Here is an 18,376-nt window from a genome sequence, read left to right as displayed (position 1 = left end):
ATTGGCTATTCAATGGAGATGGCTGCCTGCAATGCAATGAAGGAGTAAATGTTGTTTTACTGATTTAAAAATTAGATTTAAAAATTTAGATTCTCTCCGTTCAAAAATTCTACATTCACCTGCATTCACTTATATTTAGTACAAAAAATATTAGGAGAAAGGATGAAGACAGATAGTAATATGGTATTGGTAGGTGGTAATGGCAAAATTAACCTTAAAAATAATCTGTAGGTGAATGTAAAATTTTTGAATGTAGAGAATCCAAATATGTTGTTTTACATCCTTAATAGGAATTAATGCATCACCCTCTTAGTATGTGTTTGATTCTGTGGTGGAAAAATTGATTTTGACAGAATTGAGTTTGACAAAATTGATTTATGTTTGAATATATTCATACAAAAGTGAGTTGAACAAAAAATTTGAGTGTAAAAATCAATTCTAGAATTAGAAGTTACGATTTCTAGCTTCAAGTCAATTCTGGAGGCAGAATGAATTATACTTTTGAGAAACCAAACAAGCCAAAATCAATTCTACAAGTCTAAAATCAATTCTGGCTGCTCAAGAATGGAAACCAAACATACACTTAGTTAAACCTGCAAATAATTAATAAAGATATTTCATTCAAGTAGTTTAACAAATTAGTATGCTAAATATCTTGGGTTCAATTCTCAGCTAAATTGTAAAAGCTAAAATTTCTTTTACTACTTCGCTTTTGAAACTTCTGGTTTGAGGGACTTTACCGCTAACTAGCATCGATAAGCTGCCGCAAGTTTTGTGTTAGAAATGCCCCGCGGGATTGAGTTAGTGGTCGAGTCGTTTTTGGTAATTGACACCTGTCGCATTAGTTTCTCATTTTTGGAAAAGCCAATTATACTATTCCACTTTAGCTAAGCTAATTATGATAAAACAAGACCTGGATTTGTCTGCAGATGATAATGTCCACTCCTGGCTCGATGCGCTTAACAAAAGGGAACGAAGTCTCTATATTAATTAATAAAGAATTTTCACTTCCTGTAAACCCCAGATTCTGTGTCTCGCGCTTTTCGGCTTGAATTTCATTCCCGTAATTATTATATTAAACTACTTTAGAGATGAAATTTTACAGTATTTTAAACAAAATTAATACTCCATCCGTTTCAAATTACTTGTCGTTTTAGAGAAAAAAAATTGTTTCAAATTACTTGTCGTTTTAATAATTTAAGGTTATATTTTGTCCATTATACCCTTATGTAAATTCCAAAAATTTAGGAGTAGTTGTTGAAACCGTAAAAGATTTAATATATATTTGGAAAAGTAAATTGTTTTTTTAAATTTTTTTTTGGTACAAAACATATTAATCTCTTTTTGGTACATGATATATTAAATTTATTGGAAAGAGAAAGTGTATGAAAAAAAATTATTGGTGAATTAAAATAAGGATATAATAGGAAGATAAGGTGCAAAAATACAGTTTATTTATTTATTTATTGTTTTTTTTTTCTTTCTAAAACGACAAGTAATTTGAAACGGAGAAGTAGCAAATAAATTATATTTTAATAGAATTCACATATATCATTTCAACAAAAGCAAATATGTTTGGTCATGTGGCCATAGCACAATTAATATTAAATTTTATATGTAAGGTGAATTTCTAGTTATTAAATTTATTTTTTTAAACAAACATATTAAATTTATATGTTTGAAGCCGACATACTAACAGGAATTCTTTGTAAAAGGCGAATATGATTTTCAAATAATTGAATAGTAAAATAATTGAATAAGTAGTATTCCAATGGTTCACCAAATGTTTGTGTTGGAATAAAATCTAAAAAGCGAAAAAATTGTCTTGTTTTTTCCTTCTTAGCTTCCCTATATGTCAATATACATACAAATGAGAAAGAAAAAAAAAGTCGATGAAAATGACCCCAATAAAGTTTGTTTTAAAAAAAAGGCTTAACTATAAATTTGGTCCCTTACGTTTATTTTAGGATTTAATTTGGTCCCTTACGTTTAAAAAGTATCAATTTGGTCCCTTACGTTTATTTTAGGTTTCAAGTTGGTCCTTTCCGTCAATTTTGTCACATGTGGCAGTCAATTTGCACATGGACTGACACGTGGCACTTGGACACACTGACACGTGTACTGTTCAAACGGTGTTAGTGACAAAATTGACGGAAAGGACTAACTTGAAACTCAAAATAAACGTAAGGGACCAAATTGATACTTTTTAAACGTAAGGGACCAAATTGAAACCTAAAATAAATGTAAGGGACCAAATGTGTAGTTAAGCCTAAAAAAAATGACCACAATAAAGCTAGAGGTATGGACTTTCTCCCAATATGTAGAAAAAGCTTTTAAATCAGCAAGAAAACAACGTCAATTAGGGAAAAAAAATAATGTAAAAAGAGTAAGTTACAAAGAAAACTTATATATAACCTATATAGCATTAATCACCACTTACCACACAAAATGGAATTATTGTATCAGCCAAAAGAGGTTCATTAGTGTAAACATAACTTAGTTCGTAAGAACATAGAAATCATTGAATCCGAAATTCTTCATTTATTTACCTCAACGGATGGAATTATGATAATCGGTATATATATTTAAAAGTAATATTTTTTTACATTTTTAAGAAATTGATTACACAAATTTCAAAATAATTATATTATAGCTGGTTTCTCAGCCACCCTTCAATTAGCTATCATTTACCAGTTTTCTAATGACCAATTTTAGGGAGAACATGGTCAAAGAAAAACAAAGCAAACGAGCTTAATTAGTCAAAGTTGAAATTTGAAGCAAAAAGAAAAGAAGTATATGATATGACACATAGATATTACATGTTTTATAAATTTAGACACCAAACATGCTTGAACTGAATTCTTGAATCATCTTTTTAAATTTATAGTTAAAAAGATAAAACAGTGTTGATTAACTTCTTAATCAAACTGATTAAAAAAAAAAAACTTCTTAAACAAATTTGATAGAATCCCAATACAAATATGAAATATCATCAGATAAAATCTGTTTGATCTCTCTAATGAGTAAAATATATAAATAAAAAATTTCAAAAGATAGAAAGATAATACTTGTCCAACAGGAAAATCCTTATGACTTAGCAGAAAATAAAATTTTAAATCATGAAAGTAGATCAGCAACATTTGATGGCACCTTCTCCATACTGACATTGTAGAATTTCTGAATATCAGCAAGCATTCTAGCATCATCCAATGTCACAAAGTTTATAGTAACACTTTTTCTTCCAAATCGCCCACCACGACCAATACGGTGGACATAGTTTTCAGGTAGAGTTGGGAGCTCATAGTTTACAACCAGAGACACTTCCTGCACATCGATACACCGGACCAAGGGCTCGGTGGTAATAAGAATTTGAGGAGAGCCAGACTGGAACTCACGCACAATTATATCCCTAGTGTTCTGGTCCATGTCACCATGGATGGCCGACACTGTATGATTTTTGCTTCGCATCTTGTCAGTTAGCCAGTCCATTTTGCGCTCGGTATTCACAAAAACGATACACCGAGTGGTAGATAGAGTCTCGTAGAAGTAGCTTAATGTCTCTAGCTTCCACTCTTCCTTTTCAACATTGACATAAAACTGCTTGATACCCTCAAGGGTCAGCTCGTCATGCTTTTTCTGAACTCTCACCAGCTCATCACACTTTTCTTGAATTCTCACCGGCTCACCACGCTTTTCCTGAACTCTCACTGGCTCATCACACTTTTCCTGAATTCCCACCGGCTCATCACGCTTTTCCTGAACTTTATTCACCGGCTCATCACGCCTTTCCTGAATTAACACTGGCTTTTTCATGAACTTCGTAATAATCTTAAGGGCTTCAGGTGGCATCGCAGCAGAGATTACTCCAACCTGAATTTCGCTGGGCAGTAGCTCGAAAATTTCATGGATCTGCAACACCAACAAAAATTTTCAAAATGTCATGTAATAGGAAACATAAACTTTTAGCTAGACATCGTCGCATTAGATTCAGTTACTAAAAAGGAAATCTATGCTTGAAACTGCCAAGATATGTTTACAAACAAAACAATAAAATTAGTAAAGTCAAAACAAGGAAATTAACCATATTGACAAACCTTATCCTTGAAACCATGTGAAAGCATTTCATCAAGCTCATCCAAAACAAACATCTATATGCAATCTGGGCGAAGCCGAAGAGCCCTCCTCTGCAGCATGTCATACACACGGCCCGGAGTACCAACAACAGTATGAACACCATTTTGGAGAATGCGCTGATCCCTGCGAACACTTGTCCCGCCAAAACAAGCATGGACCTTAACACCAAGGAATTTACCAAGATCTTGCATAATCTTCTGAATGTGTAAAGCTAGCTCACTCGTTGGTGCCAAAACCAAAGCCTGACACTGAACCAATCCATAATCAAGCTTCTGCAAAATTCCAATACAGAATGTTGCTGACTTCCCTGTTCCAGACGGAGCGTGTAGAATGACATCCAAACCTTTGCAGAAAGGAACAATTCCCCTTTGCTGGATTGAAGACGGCTTCCCGAAACCTTCAGAACATGATAAAAAAACATCACACACATGATCTTGTGAAAACTGTAGCTAGAGTAACATACTATTGTTGGTTTAAATATAATATTTTTGTTTATTTTAGTCCATGTAAGTTTTTCTTTTTGAGTTCAGTTCCTATAAATCCAATGTAATTACACCATGTGGCCCAATTAGATGGTGTTAAGACTAACATCATATTTAAACTTGTATTGTTTTAACCAATGTTCTTATTTTCAAAACAATACAAAGTTCAGACAAATACATTGGATTTCAATCGCATAGGTGCATTTGTTTTGTTCTCTAGTCAATAAATAGTGTTGAAGTTGAAGCACAACACAACTATATATTTAAAGGAAACAAATATAGTAAAAGCATATTTGCAAAATTTTAGTTTTTCTCCGGTCTCTTTGCCGTTTGTCCAGTCCCATGAACAAATCAAACACATTACACCTAAAGTGTAAAAGTATTCCTTTCAATATAAATTCTCATTAATTAGTAATTAGCAACCACGAACAATAGTTAACCTATGTTTGGTATCACAGTAGATATGTCAAAATCACGGTAATCCCCGTGATTTTCCAAAAGCTAAACTCTGTAGCTTCTGTAAAATCATTATCGTGATTCTGGCATACTCACCGTCATACACCAGTATGACCCGTATATAAAATACAAAAACTGCAGCAATATATGAAATGAAAAAACATTGATATTCATTATTCAACATCAACATTGATATACAAACATATCATCACAATTGAAATGAATAATAGAATGATTGCAGTAACTGCATGCATGCCACTCTAATTTGAACCGTTCAATCATCTTGAATCAATGGCAGAGTATACTTAAAACTGAAACATAATTTTAGAAACAAAGAAGAAGAAGACAACAAACCTGAAAGATTAGTGGACGACGATGAGGACATGAAAAGAAACAAACAAACGACGATGAAAAATTTGTTGGAAGCAGACAAACTACGGCCTCGGCGGCCGCAATGATGAAGAAACAAAGAGAGTGAGTGTCATTTTATAGTGCCAAAACTAACCAATTTTGTTTTTCGGAGTTTTGAAGTTGGGCCCAGAATGGTGCAATTCCAACTGTTACACGTGTATGTATCACACTTTCTGCAATGAGATCTCCTTTTCTCACCTACTCATTCTGACGCGCGCCCTGCGAATTCACCTAAATATCCCGCTACTTAAGTAGCAGAAGACATTTTTTTAGAAATTCTCATTTTTATAACGTCCGCTTCTTTAAGTAGGGGAGAGGAACAAACAAGAGACACTTCGCTATTCAGAGTGCTTACAATATGTTGCGTGGTCATGTTAATTCTATAGAGGGGGAGTGGGAAGCCTTGTGGGCTTGGAAGGGACCTTACAAAATCCAAACCTTTATGCACATGAACGTATCCTTACTAACTATCATAGGAGCAGATGATGCATTAGAATTATCCTTTATGCAATAGTTGTGAAGCTTGAGATGAAACAATCATCCACGTGCTACAAGATTGCGTTAGTTTTTTTTTTTTTTGAACAATACGAGATTGCATTAGTGCAACACAAGTATGGCTCAAATTAGTTCCTTCCAATCAAATTTGTAATTTCTTTTCCTTATCTTGCAAGTAGTGGATCTTAAAGAATATTACCGATGATCTCCATGGAGCTCATGGCATAGATTGGTCTTCAACGTTTATGGTAGCATGTTGGCACTTGTGGACTTGGAGAAACAAAACAATATTTGAAGAAGGTTTTCAACATCCAGTTGACCCTACTTACGTTATTTTTACGAAGGCTAAAGAGATTGCCAACAGTTTCGACAATCTGTGGAGTGACAATCAACGTGAAACTATCTTCAAAATCTTACTTAAAAGTTAAAAAACACATTATGAATCTATTATAACTTATAAGCACCCCAAGTATTTCTCCCACATAAGCAAATTTTGAATTACTTGTTCAAATCAAGATTCATAATGGTGGGATAATTATCATATAGTTAGAATTCAAAGTGGTAGTATTGTACAAAAGAAATAGAAAGGAGATAAGAAGAAAAACAAAACACATGCAGCTTGAACAGTACCCTTTTAACTAATTTATCAAACAAATTTGATAGAATCCCAATACAAATAGCATCAGATCAGATATGTTTGATCTCTAATGAATAAAATATAAAATTTAAGAAAAGATAGATAAAAAATAAATCCTGATGACTTAACAGAGAACAAAAAATTAATTCATCAGAGTAGATCAGCAACATTTGATGGAAGCTCCTCTACACTGACATTGTAGAATTTCTGAATATCAGCCAGCATTCTAGCATCATCCAATGTTACAAAGTTTATAGCAACACCTTTTCTTCCAAATCGTCCACTACGACCAATACGGTGGAGATAGTTTTCAGGTTGAGTAGGGAGATCATAGTTTATGACCAAAGAAACTTGTTGCACATCTATACCACGAGCAAGGAGGTCAGTGGTAATAAGAACTCGAGAAGAGCCAGACCGGAACTCACGCATGATGATATCCCTAGTGTTCTGGTCCATGTCACCGTGAGTGGCCGAGACTGTATGATCGGCGCTTCGCATTTTATCAGTGAGCCAGTCCACTTTGCGCCTTGTATTCACAAAAATGACACTCTGAGTGATTGCCAGAGTCTCGTAGAGGTCGCATAATGTCTCTAGTTTCCACTCTTCCTTATCGACATTGACATAAAACTGCTTGATACCTTCAAGTGTCAGCTCGTCACGCTTCACCAGAATTCTCACTGGCTTATTCATGAACTTCCGAGTAATCTCAAGGGCTTCGGGTGGCATTGTAGCAGAAAATACTCCAACCTGAATTTTGCCTGGTAGTAACTGAAAGATGTCATAGATCTGCAACACCAACCAAAATAAACATAATGTAAGATGGGACATAAACGTTAGCATTTTTTTAACGGAAAATCGAAGGAAAAAATTAAACTTTGTGCACATTTTAAAAGATAAAAAAAACTGAGACGGAAAAAAAATTGTTACAATAAAATAAAATAAAGGATCATAGAAACAATTTTTTTTAAACAAAAAAAAAGGAAATCCATGCTTCACCAAACAGCCACGACGCATTGTGTTTACAAACAATGGTATTAGTAAAATCAAAAGGCCGAAAACAAGCATATTATTGACAAACCTGATCCTTGAAACCACGCGAAAGCATTTCATCAGCCTCATCCAAAACAAACATCTTTATGCAATCAGAGCGAAGAGACTGTCTCCGCAGCATGTCAAACACACGTCCTGGAGTACCAACAACAGTGTGAACACCAGCTTGGAGAATGCGCTGATCCTCCCGAACACTTGTCCCGCCAACACAAGCATGAACCTTAACACCAAGGTAATCACCAAGAGCTCGCATAACTTTCTCAATCTGTTGAGCGAGTTCTCTTGTTGGGGCCAAAACCAAAGCTTGGCACTGAACCAATCCATAATCAAGCTGCTGCAAAATTCCGGAGCAGAATGTTGCTGTCTTTCCGGTTCCCGACTGAGCTTGTTGAATGACATCAAGACCTTTGCAGAAAGGAACAATTCCCCTTTGCTGGATTGCAGAAGGTCTCTCAAAACCTTCAGAACAATATAACAAAATTCAAAACATATAAGATCTAGTCTAATCCATAGCATACTCAAAAATGTTAACCTTGCTTACTGAGAAACCGGCACCACCACACCGCAACTTATAAGAAAAAGCACTTAAAATAAGGGAAACAATTTGCCAGTACATACCGTAAGCATATATGCCTCGAAGAAGATTTTCTTGCAGCCCCATAGAATCAAAGCTATCATAGACTTCATCATATGAGGTGATGAAATCTTGCCCATCACTGGCAAGCCTGTGAATTTAATTTACAAAGACGTCAAATTACAGAAAAAAGGTACATGAATAATGAATTCAATCATTGGAAATAGTGAAGAATATGAAGTACAGGAACACACAGTTCATTCATCTTAGTGTCATAGTGACGAGCGTCAAATTGTGATCCTTCTGGAGCCAAACCTGCCATCACTACAAAAGCCGAAACTTATATTAAAAAAATAAAAAGAAAATTCATACTGTCATACTCATGAATTCAGATACTCCAGCAAAACCAAAACAGATATTGAATGAAAGTTCCAAAAAATGTTCAAGGACAACACTCGAAGCAACGGTATAACAGGAACATGAGACATGATTAGCTTGGATGAGATGTTATTGCGGACAAAACTTAGATGCATTTCCTTTAGGTGGTTTGTTTTTGCGCTTCACTTGAAATATTCACAACTACGCAGTATTGTGGACAAAACTTATATTGTAACAGAAGAGCCAAACTTGCAATACACACAGAAAGAAATGCAAATAGGCCCCCCGTTTACTTTGTGAAAACGTTTTTATTTTCATTTTTTAAAATATGTGTTATTTTAACTTGCTAAGAAGATGTAAGACTCTTGAAGTGAACAATTATGATGGAGAGAAGATGAAATGCTAGCTAAAGATGATGGATTTGTGAAAGTAATGAAAACATGTTTTTGACATTTTCATTGTTTTCAAAAAATGCACATAGGTGTTCACTTCAATGGTCCATTGACTCCTTGTTTACAAGTAAAATTAACACAAATTTTAGAAAGTGAAGTTAGTAAATGTTTTCATGGCCTAAACTAGTGTTTTATTTCAATATCAGCAGAAAACATAAAAATTGGCAAAAAAGGATACAAACATACCTTCCATAACAAAAACAAATTATACATTATAAAATACCCTACTTGGCCCACTCCACCAATATACATTGAAACAGTACCAAAATCAAAGGGAAACTAGAAGGAAAAAAAAAAACACAAGTAATTATTCAAATCCTAACTGCTAAGCTTATAAATATTGAGTACAAGGATTAGGTTCCTCTAAAGGGAATAGTTAACAAAGTGAGTAAATTACTGGTTGATATCATGGTTTTAAATTGCGGTCGCAGATGTGGTAGCGGTTGCGGGCATTGCAGTTGTGGTCAGTGCGGTTGCAACGCTTGTTGCGGCTGTTGAGGCATGAAATAATTATAAATTTTCACAAATACTAAGTAGCACCACTATGCCACTACACTATTTACTCGCTATAAAAGTGTCTAAGTTTGTTTCGTGCATATTTATTGAAAGATGCTTGAAATACACACTTGAGAGACTATTAAGGGTAAGATTATTCAATGCATCTTACGTAAATTGGGATTAATAAATATTAATTTTTGGTGAGAAGATTTGAATGAATATGGTTGAAATCATCTGATGCGGTTACGATGCGGCCGTACACAAGATTGAAAATCACACTGCAATATTGCAGCCGCAATTACGTATGTCGGCCGCAATTTAAAACCATGTTTGATATTTCAACTCTTGAATTTTGGACTAGGCCAAATTCAACCTTACAAAATTGGCTTCATAAGGTTGAGTTAGGCTCAACCTCAAATTCTAAGATAATATCATTGTATCAAAGCCTATCCAAGATCTGTTACACTATCTCCTATAAGGTTTCCGTTACCGGTCTGCTTGTGGTCACAATCACATTCCAAATGTCTAGTCCTAGTTGTGAGGGGAGGTGTTAAAAGTCCTAGTCGTGGGGGTAGTCCTCACCTTACGGTTTTGTAGGATTGAATTAGGCCAATCCAAATTCTAATAGTAACCAACCATGATTGGTTATGCCATGTTCATACAATACAACACAATATCAACAATTGATTTCTTTATCCATGGTTGATATTACTCACTCTAAAACTCACTATAGAGAAGCTTAATTAATCATGAGTGCAATATATTAAACCATGCTAAGTATCTAAATTACAAATCAATAAATTATTCATTGCTAAAAAACAGTGATACGTAACTGTAACATGGTTATAACAAACAACATGAAAATCTAACAAATGTTCACCACCCTCATAACTGAACAAATCTAAAAACATCAAATTTTCGTCAGAAAACTGAATAAACCACTGTTGGAATATTTTATTATATTCGAACCACATAAAAAAAAAATAAAAAAAAATGATGGGTCGGTTAAAAGATGAAAATTTTGCATGAAAAACAATCAGATCAATATATAACAGATTCATAATACATAGTAACTCATTAACGATATATAAAAAGGAGAAAGGAAAAATGTAGAACCTGGTAAAGCGTTGAAGAGTTGAGGGAATAGATATAGAAGCGAATGAAGAAACTCCTCGGATCTGTACCGTGGAGTTAAAGAGAGAGGAATGAAAATGGAAGAGGGAGTGTTAATATATTCGAAAAAGGGTAGTAAAAGGAAACTCATTAACTAATTTATGACTTTACATGTTTACCCTTTCACTCATATGCCTCGTTTGGACGAACTTATTTTTTGACCTTATCTAAAATAATTTATGAAAACTTATTTCTTAGAGCAAATTTTTAGGTATTATTATAGGCTTATCATGGTAAATTATGAAAAATAAAAAAGTTTATGAACAATACAATTTTTGTTAGTGAGAATTTATGAATTAACATAAAAATTTATTTATTTGTATAAGTTATTTTACATAAGCTAAAAAATAAACCAATACAAACAAGATAATTTGTAAATTATTTTCACCACATAAAAAATAAGTTGATATGTTAACGAGACTTACAAAAGATTACTTACTTAAACATTTTATTAAATGCTGTTATTTTTAATGATTCTCAATATTATATCAAATTATTTTAGATTTCTTTAAAAATTTTAAATAAAAGATATATATTATATATTATACAAACTTTCAATTGAAATTTTATAGTTGTGTGAGTGAATTTCTTTACCTAGTAATCAAGATATTGAGTTCAAGTAATTAATAAGTTCCTTCTAAAATGAATCATTCAAGAGAATCCGAGTTAGATTAACTATTTTTGGCCATACTTTACCTACATCGTAGCCCAACTCTAAATTATCAGACCCCCTTTCCATGAAAACCATAGAATTAATTTATTTTGTTTAAAAAAAAAAGAAATTTCTTTACCAAGTGAATTTCAAATGGCATTTATCACTTTATCTACACACGTTTATAGAGTGTTAAAGAGAAAAAGTGCATGTTTTGATTTTTTTAGGAAAGGGAATATGATAATTTAAATTTCGATAGCAAAATAAATAAAATAGAATAAGTGCATGTTTTGATTTTTTTAGGATAGGGAACCACGATAATCCAAAATTCGAGCTTAAAATAAGTAAAATATGATTAAAAATTGTTTCCGCCAAAAATCAAACTCAGATGATTAATAAACTCCTTCATTATCCTCCCTTTAAAGACGGATCCTTCAAGTAAATTTGAATTTGATTTGTGAAAGGAACAATTTTTAGTCAAATTCTACTTACCTTCCAACCAAACTTCGGATGACCCATACCTCATTCTCTTAAAAATCGGAGGGTTACCGCACAAAATATCACTCACATTTTATGAGATTCCAAATTGATTTTGAAACAGGATGAATCGACTCTAGCAAGAAAATACTACATTACTGGGTAGTTCAACCGTGTTGAGTTGTGTTAAACCGTTATTGTTCAACCAGTTAAATCTCCGCTCTGGTGATAACAACATTGAAAAACATAATTAAATCTTATATTTTCTATTACTTCCACTTTGGGACCAAAATCCATACAAGATTTGGTATCTTGAGAGAGAGAAAAAAAAGTTCAGACATACAAGGGTTTCCCTGCAACTTACAGAAATAAGTAATGCAAAAGGAATCTGATAAATACATCCTAAAGAAAGTTGTTAAAACACCATTTCACTAGACAACACATTTTTACATACTGCAAAATCAAAATGAATCTATTTATCAACCTTGCATAAACCAACTTAAGCCCATTTGAGAGTTTCACCGCGCAAACCTGCATAAATAAACCCAAAAGATCAATGGTTATTAATCATTGAGAATCATGCTACTTGAAAATTCAGTAACAGGTAGAAAAGAGTATTTATCTACATTACATTGTTTATAAAGTTCTTCGGCTAGCAATAACATTGCATCGTTTTCTTCGGCCAAACGTGAGAATCTTTCAGTCTCCTTGCATGCCTCAACTGCCAGATATGATTTGTTTTCAGCCTCAGCAACTATGTATGCTGCAGTATCAGCTGCTTTCTTCAGCATATCATCAGCGACTGATGATTGCTGTTGTGGCTTTACCGCCTTTTGTTTTGATGAAGGTGATTTTGTCACCAATGAGGTTTCTTTTTTTATCTTGTAACAATTTTGTACCTGCAGTAGATGGTAAGAAGTTGAAAAAATCACATCAACCAGAAGAAAAACAAGCTTCAAGAAACTTCAGTTTAAGAGTGCAAAGTCTCTGTAGGAAGGTCGCCCCAATGGAAGCACACGAAGGAACATATTTTAGGTGGGTTATAGTCCTGACAATGAAAGTTATAGCAATGGTGGAAGTCTTGCTTGTAGAAACATTGGAAAGAGATGATGGCGGAAGAGAGCAAAGGACATCCTCTACATACAGAAATATCCTATACCCAATATTAGCAGAGCCGTTGCCTTCTTTCAGAGAAAGCAAAGGTCTAAGGAATACGATGGATTTCAAAAAGATTCGAGTGAGTTGCACATATCTCTGGGTTGATAGGTCCTGTCTATTCTGGTGGAAAACAATGCTTAGACCTTATCACCTGCCAATTGCCGAAACAATGTTCTAGGATAGCACTATGCAGATTGCCAAAAAATCCAAATCACCCTCCCACACAGCTATAACTATAAGTCTCCCAATTAACCAAGTGATCTTGAATACATACATAAATGTAGTGAAAAGAGTGATGGTAGACTCATAAGTTTGAACAAGGGTGACTTTTGGAGCAATACAAGCTCATAGGAGGCAGATTGATGTTTGCTTTTCTTTCATTTTTCGGAAACGAAACAGCAATCACTGACTAATAGATATAAGAGACGTGCATAAAAGCCAACTAAAATATCAACAAGTCGAAATATTAAATATGAATAATTAAGGGCCCGTTTGACCTAGCTTTTTTTAGGTGTAGAAGCTCTTTTAAGCATAAAGCTAGAAAAAATAGCTTTTTAACCAAAGTTAAAATTGTTTGGTAAATCTTAATTTTTTTTATACACAAATTTTAAAAGTTGTTTTTTTTATTATAATAGGGTTAAAAGATATATTTGATAATATATTATAATTTTTCCTAAAATTTAGAAACTGTTTTTTTTTACTATAGCTTTTAGAAATTGTTGTTTGGCCTAGCTTCTTACTTTTAAGTAAAAAGAAGAGGAAAAAAAGCTAGGCCAAACGGGCCCTAAGTCTATGACATACAATATCACATAAGCATATGATTACTTTACCTTTTCAAGCTTCTCTTGATTCACAAGGGTTCTTATCCTCGAACTCAGTGTCCTTCTGAAATTTTGAGGAACCTGATGCTTTTGCTGCAGTATTATATGTAGTTATGATTACTTCTAAAACTCTAAAATGAAAAAACCATGGAGAATAATCAATAGTATAAACTAATTTTCCATCTTACATCAAAGCAACTTATATGCATTTCCAGTCTAGGCATTGATGCGTAAAATCTTAATTGCATAATCTCAAAAACAGGGTATTTCAATCTAACTCAAAAATGGTATAGTATGTGTATTGTCAAATATATGGAAACATTAAGATTAAGAAATAACTTCAACTAACCTCAATGAAACTAGCAATGGCGTTTAGATCGGACCCATTAGTATCTTTTAATGTAGATAGAGCTTCAAAAACCATGGCATTGTACCTGATAAAAAGAACAAAAGTAGTAATAAGTCAATAACCCCCACATAACATGATATATTAATTGAGTGAACAAATGGAATGTTGTGTTAAAATGCTTCATCAAATCAACAGCAAAAGAACCATTGATATTCACTACTAGTCAGCTATAAATGTTGTTCAGTGTAAACTATACCCGAGTAAAAATAGTTTGGCAACATCATGCTTTATTACATCACAAAATAACGATGAGTGGATAATGTATTTCTCCATCAAATCGTCCTATGATTATGATAGCCAGTAATTAGACCTTTCGAATCAACCCACCTCGCCCCACTCAGCCCTGAGACACATGGGCTAGGGCCTTTTAAATCAATGCACAAAAATGACAAAATAGAAAATATTCATAAGTAAAAAATGCATTTTATGAATATATATTGCATTACACACACTGAACCTAATCAAGCTTTTGGCCCCTGTAAGTGACACTTATGCTCAATCTGTTCTCTATTAAAAAACAAAATCTCAACCTGGTCCCAATATACAATAAATGGTTTGTCTGTTTAGAACTATGTTTGAGCAATTTTAAGAACTAATTTCCTTTAGCCATAGGACCAACTAGAGTTGGAGTACATTGAAACACATGAAGATACATAAAATCCTTTGCAATTCACTCTGTCATTACATGTACACCTACAGGATCAATTTAAAAACCTTTCGCCCCCTTAAATACCAGACTGATTTTCATGTATAAGAACTAAAAATTCAATTTGGTGAAATGGGATCAATAAGCAACTGTCATCTTATAAGAGAACAAACGATTCCTACGGATTAAAAAAAAAAGTTTCATAAGGGAGACAATAATGAATGTAAAGAACCTCGAACAGTTGAGCGGCTGCCGGCCAGCAACTTCCGTACCGTACACAGATATAGATTCATTCTTCGTACCTGGTCCAACTTCACAACCCTTTGCGGGTTGTCAGAAGTCAGTCTTGTTTCATCACTAGTCACTACTAATACTATATATCTCACATCAGAATTTAACCGTTGACAAACCCAGTACAAAACCGATGCTGTAATTGCTTCTTTTTAGCCTTTTCTACGATATTAATGGGACTCCTTCTACCGTAAAACTAGAGTCATAATATATACAGGACAAACTCTCCACACAGCCTTCTCACGTTCACGATGCTGTAATTGCTTCTTTTTAGCCTTTTCTACGATATTAATGGGACTCCTTCTACCGTAAAACTAGAGTCATAATATATACAGGTCAAACTCTCCACACAGCCTTCTCACGTTCACGATGCTGTAATTGCTTCTTTTTAAGCCTTTTCTACGATATTAATGGGACTCCTTCTACCGTAAAACTAGAGTCATAATATATACAGGACAAACTCTCCACACAGCCTTCTCACTATCATGAGGGAACATCACCCGAGTAACTCAATAACAGGTGACCCAACAATTCTTAAATAGACTCGGATACCATCTTAAAATTTGATCAAAACCTAATTCATCCCTACAAAATTAGCTTGTAGGGAGAGAAATGTCCCCACTTTTACAAATACATTTTCAAGCCATATATAAGACCCAACAATTCATACAAAAAGGCTATTTGTGTGTGTTTGATCCGCTAAAAATAAGGGACTGAACAAGACAACTTCAATTGTATTGTGCTTTATTTTAAAACTATTCATGCGACTGGATAATTAGAGGGCAAGAGACTGGACAAAAACTAAAATTCTCATCTCTCACTAAACTACAGGACAATTTCTTGTCCCAATTACAAGTTGTCTAAAATACTAAAATAACCTTTTTGTCCACCAAACACCTACAAACAATAAGTTCACCTTAAAAACTTGTCTTGTATTTTTTTATTTAACAGCAAATATATTAATAAACAGGTCTCTGCTCAACCAACAAAAACCGGTAAAATAGGAATTACACCCTATATATGAGGACACCGAAAATAATGTCATGTCCAATCCTTATCATTTGCAAATCAAACGGACTATTTGAACGAGTATCTTTGTTTTTATGTTACATAACATGAATAATTTGATTAATGGGAATGAATATATATATATATATAGATTAACAATAAGATACCTTAGAGGGGTATTAACATCTTGTTCATTTTGACAAGAATCATTGATAACAATATCAGAAGAAGTAGTAGCAGCAACTTTGGGCTTGGGAGTCCTAACACCTTCAGAAGTCACATAAACATTCATATTTCGCCATTTATCCTAAAGAAGAAAAAAGAAAATTATAAATAAAAATTGAAAACAAAAAGAAGCAAAAAAACGAAGAAAGAAGAAACCTTGAGGTCGATGTTGGAACGAGAAGTGAGTAAAGGAGCAAACTGAGGATCAAGAAGAATGGCCCTCCATTTTCCAGCACCGTGTTTTTTGATTCCTGCAACAAGTGCGTCTTCTTCTTCCGATGTCCATTTAAGCTTTTGATTCCCCATTCAAATTCAACAAGCAATAAGCGCTTATTGTAATTTCAGCTTCTGGCTCCGTTTGTTCATAGAAAATCAAAAGCGCTGGTACTCAAAGAATGTATTTTGGGGTTACAGTCATTTGACACCTGGACATGTGGCAATGAGAAGTGTGGCGCCAAGATGATTGAGAGGGGTGATTAGGAAATGGTGAGATCTCGTTTACTTCTTCTGGGATTTTCTTTTCTAATTTTTCTTTTTTGTTATATTTTATTCTCTCTGATTTCATATAGGAAAAATTATTTTGTAGGTTCAATGAATCATTTATGTATGTAGTGATAAAAAAAAATGAATTATTTATGTATTTAGTCTAGACCAAATATATAAATGATTCAATGAACCTAATTTTTTTTATTTATATTTGGGACAAAAATAACTGATTTATTTTATCAATAATATAAACTAAATTAATTAATTTTTGAATAAATATAGATCGGATAAAGTACTATTTATTATTTAATTTTTTTTTATAGAATTTATTATTTTTTTAAATGCCAAAATATTACAAACGTGTCAACTAAAATATCTCAACAAGATTGACATCTTAGAGATGTAACCTAAGAAATACTCTAATGAAAATGAAATATCTTAAATCTTAAATAAAAATAAAATTAGAACAATACAAAAGAATCTTGAATAATCTTGATGACTAAAGCCACTAGGTTTGGTCTAGTGGTGAGGGGTTTGGGTAGTATGTTATAGGTCCTGGGTTCGATTCTCAGCTCATTGTAAACAAAAAAAAGAATCTTGATGACTAAATCGAAACTCAAGGTGTAAGAAACACTATGTATCATTAAAAAATTTATCAACAAAAATTCAATGAGATAAAACCGTGGTGAAAGAAAAAATAGTATAAAGATTAAACAATGATTCAAACATAAACAACAAAATCAACAAAACCTATATAAAGGCAAATCTATCCTACCGACACCATGATTGAAAACATTTCAAATAGAGTTAAGCAAAATTCTCCACCAACAGAAGTTGTTTGTAGATAAATCATTGTTGATCATTTTATTAGCACAACAATTTCCTTCTCTAAAAATGGGAGTGACTTTAAAATGCATTTGGAAAAAAAAAAACGTGAATGCAATTCCTCTATCTATTATGAAGAGTCTAAGATATAATGTGGGATTTCATGAAAGCCAGGGTAACAAGTTGAAAATTAGTTTTGAGCCAAAGATGATGTCAATCCTTATCAAAAGCAATTTCAATGGTCAAAATAGCTCCCATCAATTCAGCATGGAGAACAAAAGAAACACAAATATTAGAAGCATAACAACCTAAAACATTAGCTAGATAGTCTATGAACACACAATCATGCATTGCTAAGACTTCCACGAACACATCCATCTGAGTTATATTTAGTCTAAGATATTACAGGAGGATGTCACAAGATCTATTTGATTTTAGAAGGATGAATCATCACATGACAAACTTTAAGAGTTTTCACTATTTAGTTTTGTCATGTTATGAGCAACATAAATTGTAGTATAATTTCCAATAAGAGAAACATTAGAAATAATAGAATTGATAGCAGTTCTCCAATCTATTTTTTTATCCTTAAACTTTCAACTATTCCGGAAAAATCAAATAGTGTTAAAAATATTTAT

At 33.2% G+C, this 18,376-nt stretch overlaps 2 protein-coding genes and 1 pseudogene across 2 annotated transcripts; all 3 read right to left on the bottom strand.

Moving 5' to 3' along the window:
• Positions 1-2,854: 2,854 nt before the first annotated feature.
• Positions 2,855-5,514, bottom strand: LOC123885393 (annotated as a pseudogene).
• A 1,077-nt stretch (positions 5,515-6,591) lies between these two features.
• LOC123885392 (eukaryotic initiation factor 4A-8-like) lies at positions 6,592-10,805 on the bottom strand. Its single transcript, XM_045934667.1, has 5 exons — positions 10,684-10,805; positions 8,494-8,563; positions 8,284-8,390; positions 7,694-8,124; positions 6,592-7,401 (listed from the first exon to the last, which is right to left on the bottom strand). Exons 2-5 carry the CDS (start codon positions 8,559-8,561, stop codon positions 6,766-6,768), a joined length of 1,242 nt encoding a protein of 413 aa, XP_045790623.1. The 5' UTR covers positions 8,562-8,563; positions 10,684-10,805; the 3' UTR covers positions 6,592-6,765.
• Positions 10,806-12,106: 1,301 nt separating this feature from the next.
• LOC123885391 (telomere repeat-binding factor 4-like) lies at positions 12,107-16,958 on the bottom strand. Its single transcript, XM_045934666.1, has 6 exons — positions 16,584-16,958; positions 16,370-16,509; positions 14,198-14,282; positions 13,858-13,941; positions 12,501-12,768; positions 12,107-12,400 (listed from the first exon to the last, which is right to left on the bottom strand). The coding sequence occupies exons 1-6, from the start codon at positions 16,731-16,733 to the stop codon at positions 12,369-12,371; spliced, it is 759 nt and encodes a 252-aa protein (XP_045790622.1). The 5' UTR covers positions 16,734-16,958; the 3' UTR covers positions 12,107-12,368.
• Positions 16,959-18,376: the final 1,418 nt, after the last annotated feature.

This window comes from Trifolium pratense, linkage group LG5 (assembly GCF_020283565.1).
Source record: "Trifolium pratense cultivar HEN17-A07 linkage group LG5, ARS_RC_1.1, whole genome shotgun sequence".
In the NCBI taxonomy this organism is placed as follows: domain Eukaryota; kingdom Viridiplantae; phylum Streptophyta; class Magnoliopsida; order Fabales; family Fabaceae; genus Trifolium; species Trifolium pratense.
The sequence above is the reverse complement of the archived record's forward strand: the minus strand, read 5'-3'. Positions and strand labels throughout refer to the sequence as shown.

What these genes read in the sequence shown, in the direction of transcription:
- LOC123885392 (XM_045934667.1), bottom strand. Translation starts at nt 8,561, where the DNA reads ATGGCAGGTTTGGCTCCAGAAGGATCACAATTTGACGCTCGTCACTAT. An exon ending in TCGAGGCATATATGCTTACG is followed by an intron (nt 8,125 to 8,283) that starts GTATGTACTGGC and finishes ATTGTTCTGAAG; the next exon opens with GTTTTGAGAGACCTTCTGCA. An exon ending in CGCGTGGTTTCAAGGATCAG is followed by an intron (nt 7,402 to 7,693) that starts GTTTGTCAATAA and finishes TTGGTGTTGCAG; the next exon opens with ATCTATGACATCTTTCAGTT.
- LOC123885391 (XM_045934666.1), bottom strand. Translation starts at nt 16,733, where the DNA reads ATGGGGAATCAAAAGCTTAAATGGACATCGGAAGAAGAAGACGCACTT. An exon ending in GATGTTAATACCCCTCTAAG is followed by an intron (nt 14,283 to 16,369) that starts GTATCTTATTGT and finishes TCTTTTTATCAG; the next exon opens with GTACAATGCCATGGTTTTTG. An exon ending in CGAAGAACTTTATAAACAAT is followed by an intron (nt 12,401 to 12,500) that starts GTAATGTAGATA and finishes TTATTTATGCAG; the next exon opens with GTTTGCGCGGTGAAACTCTC.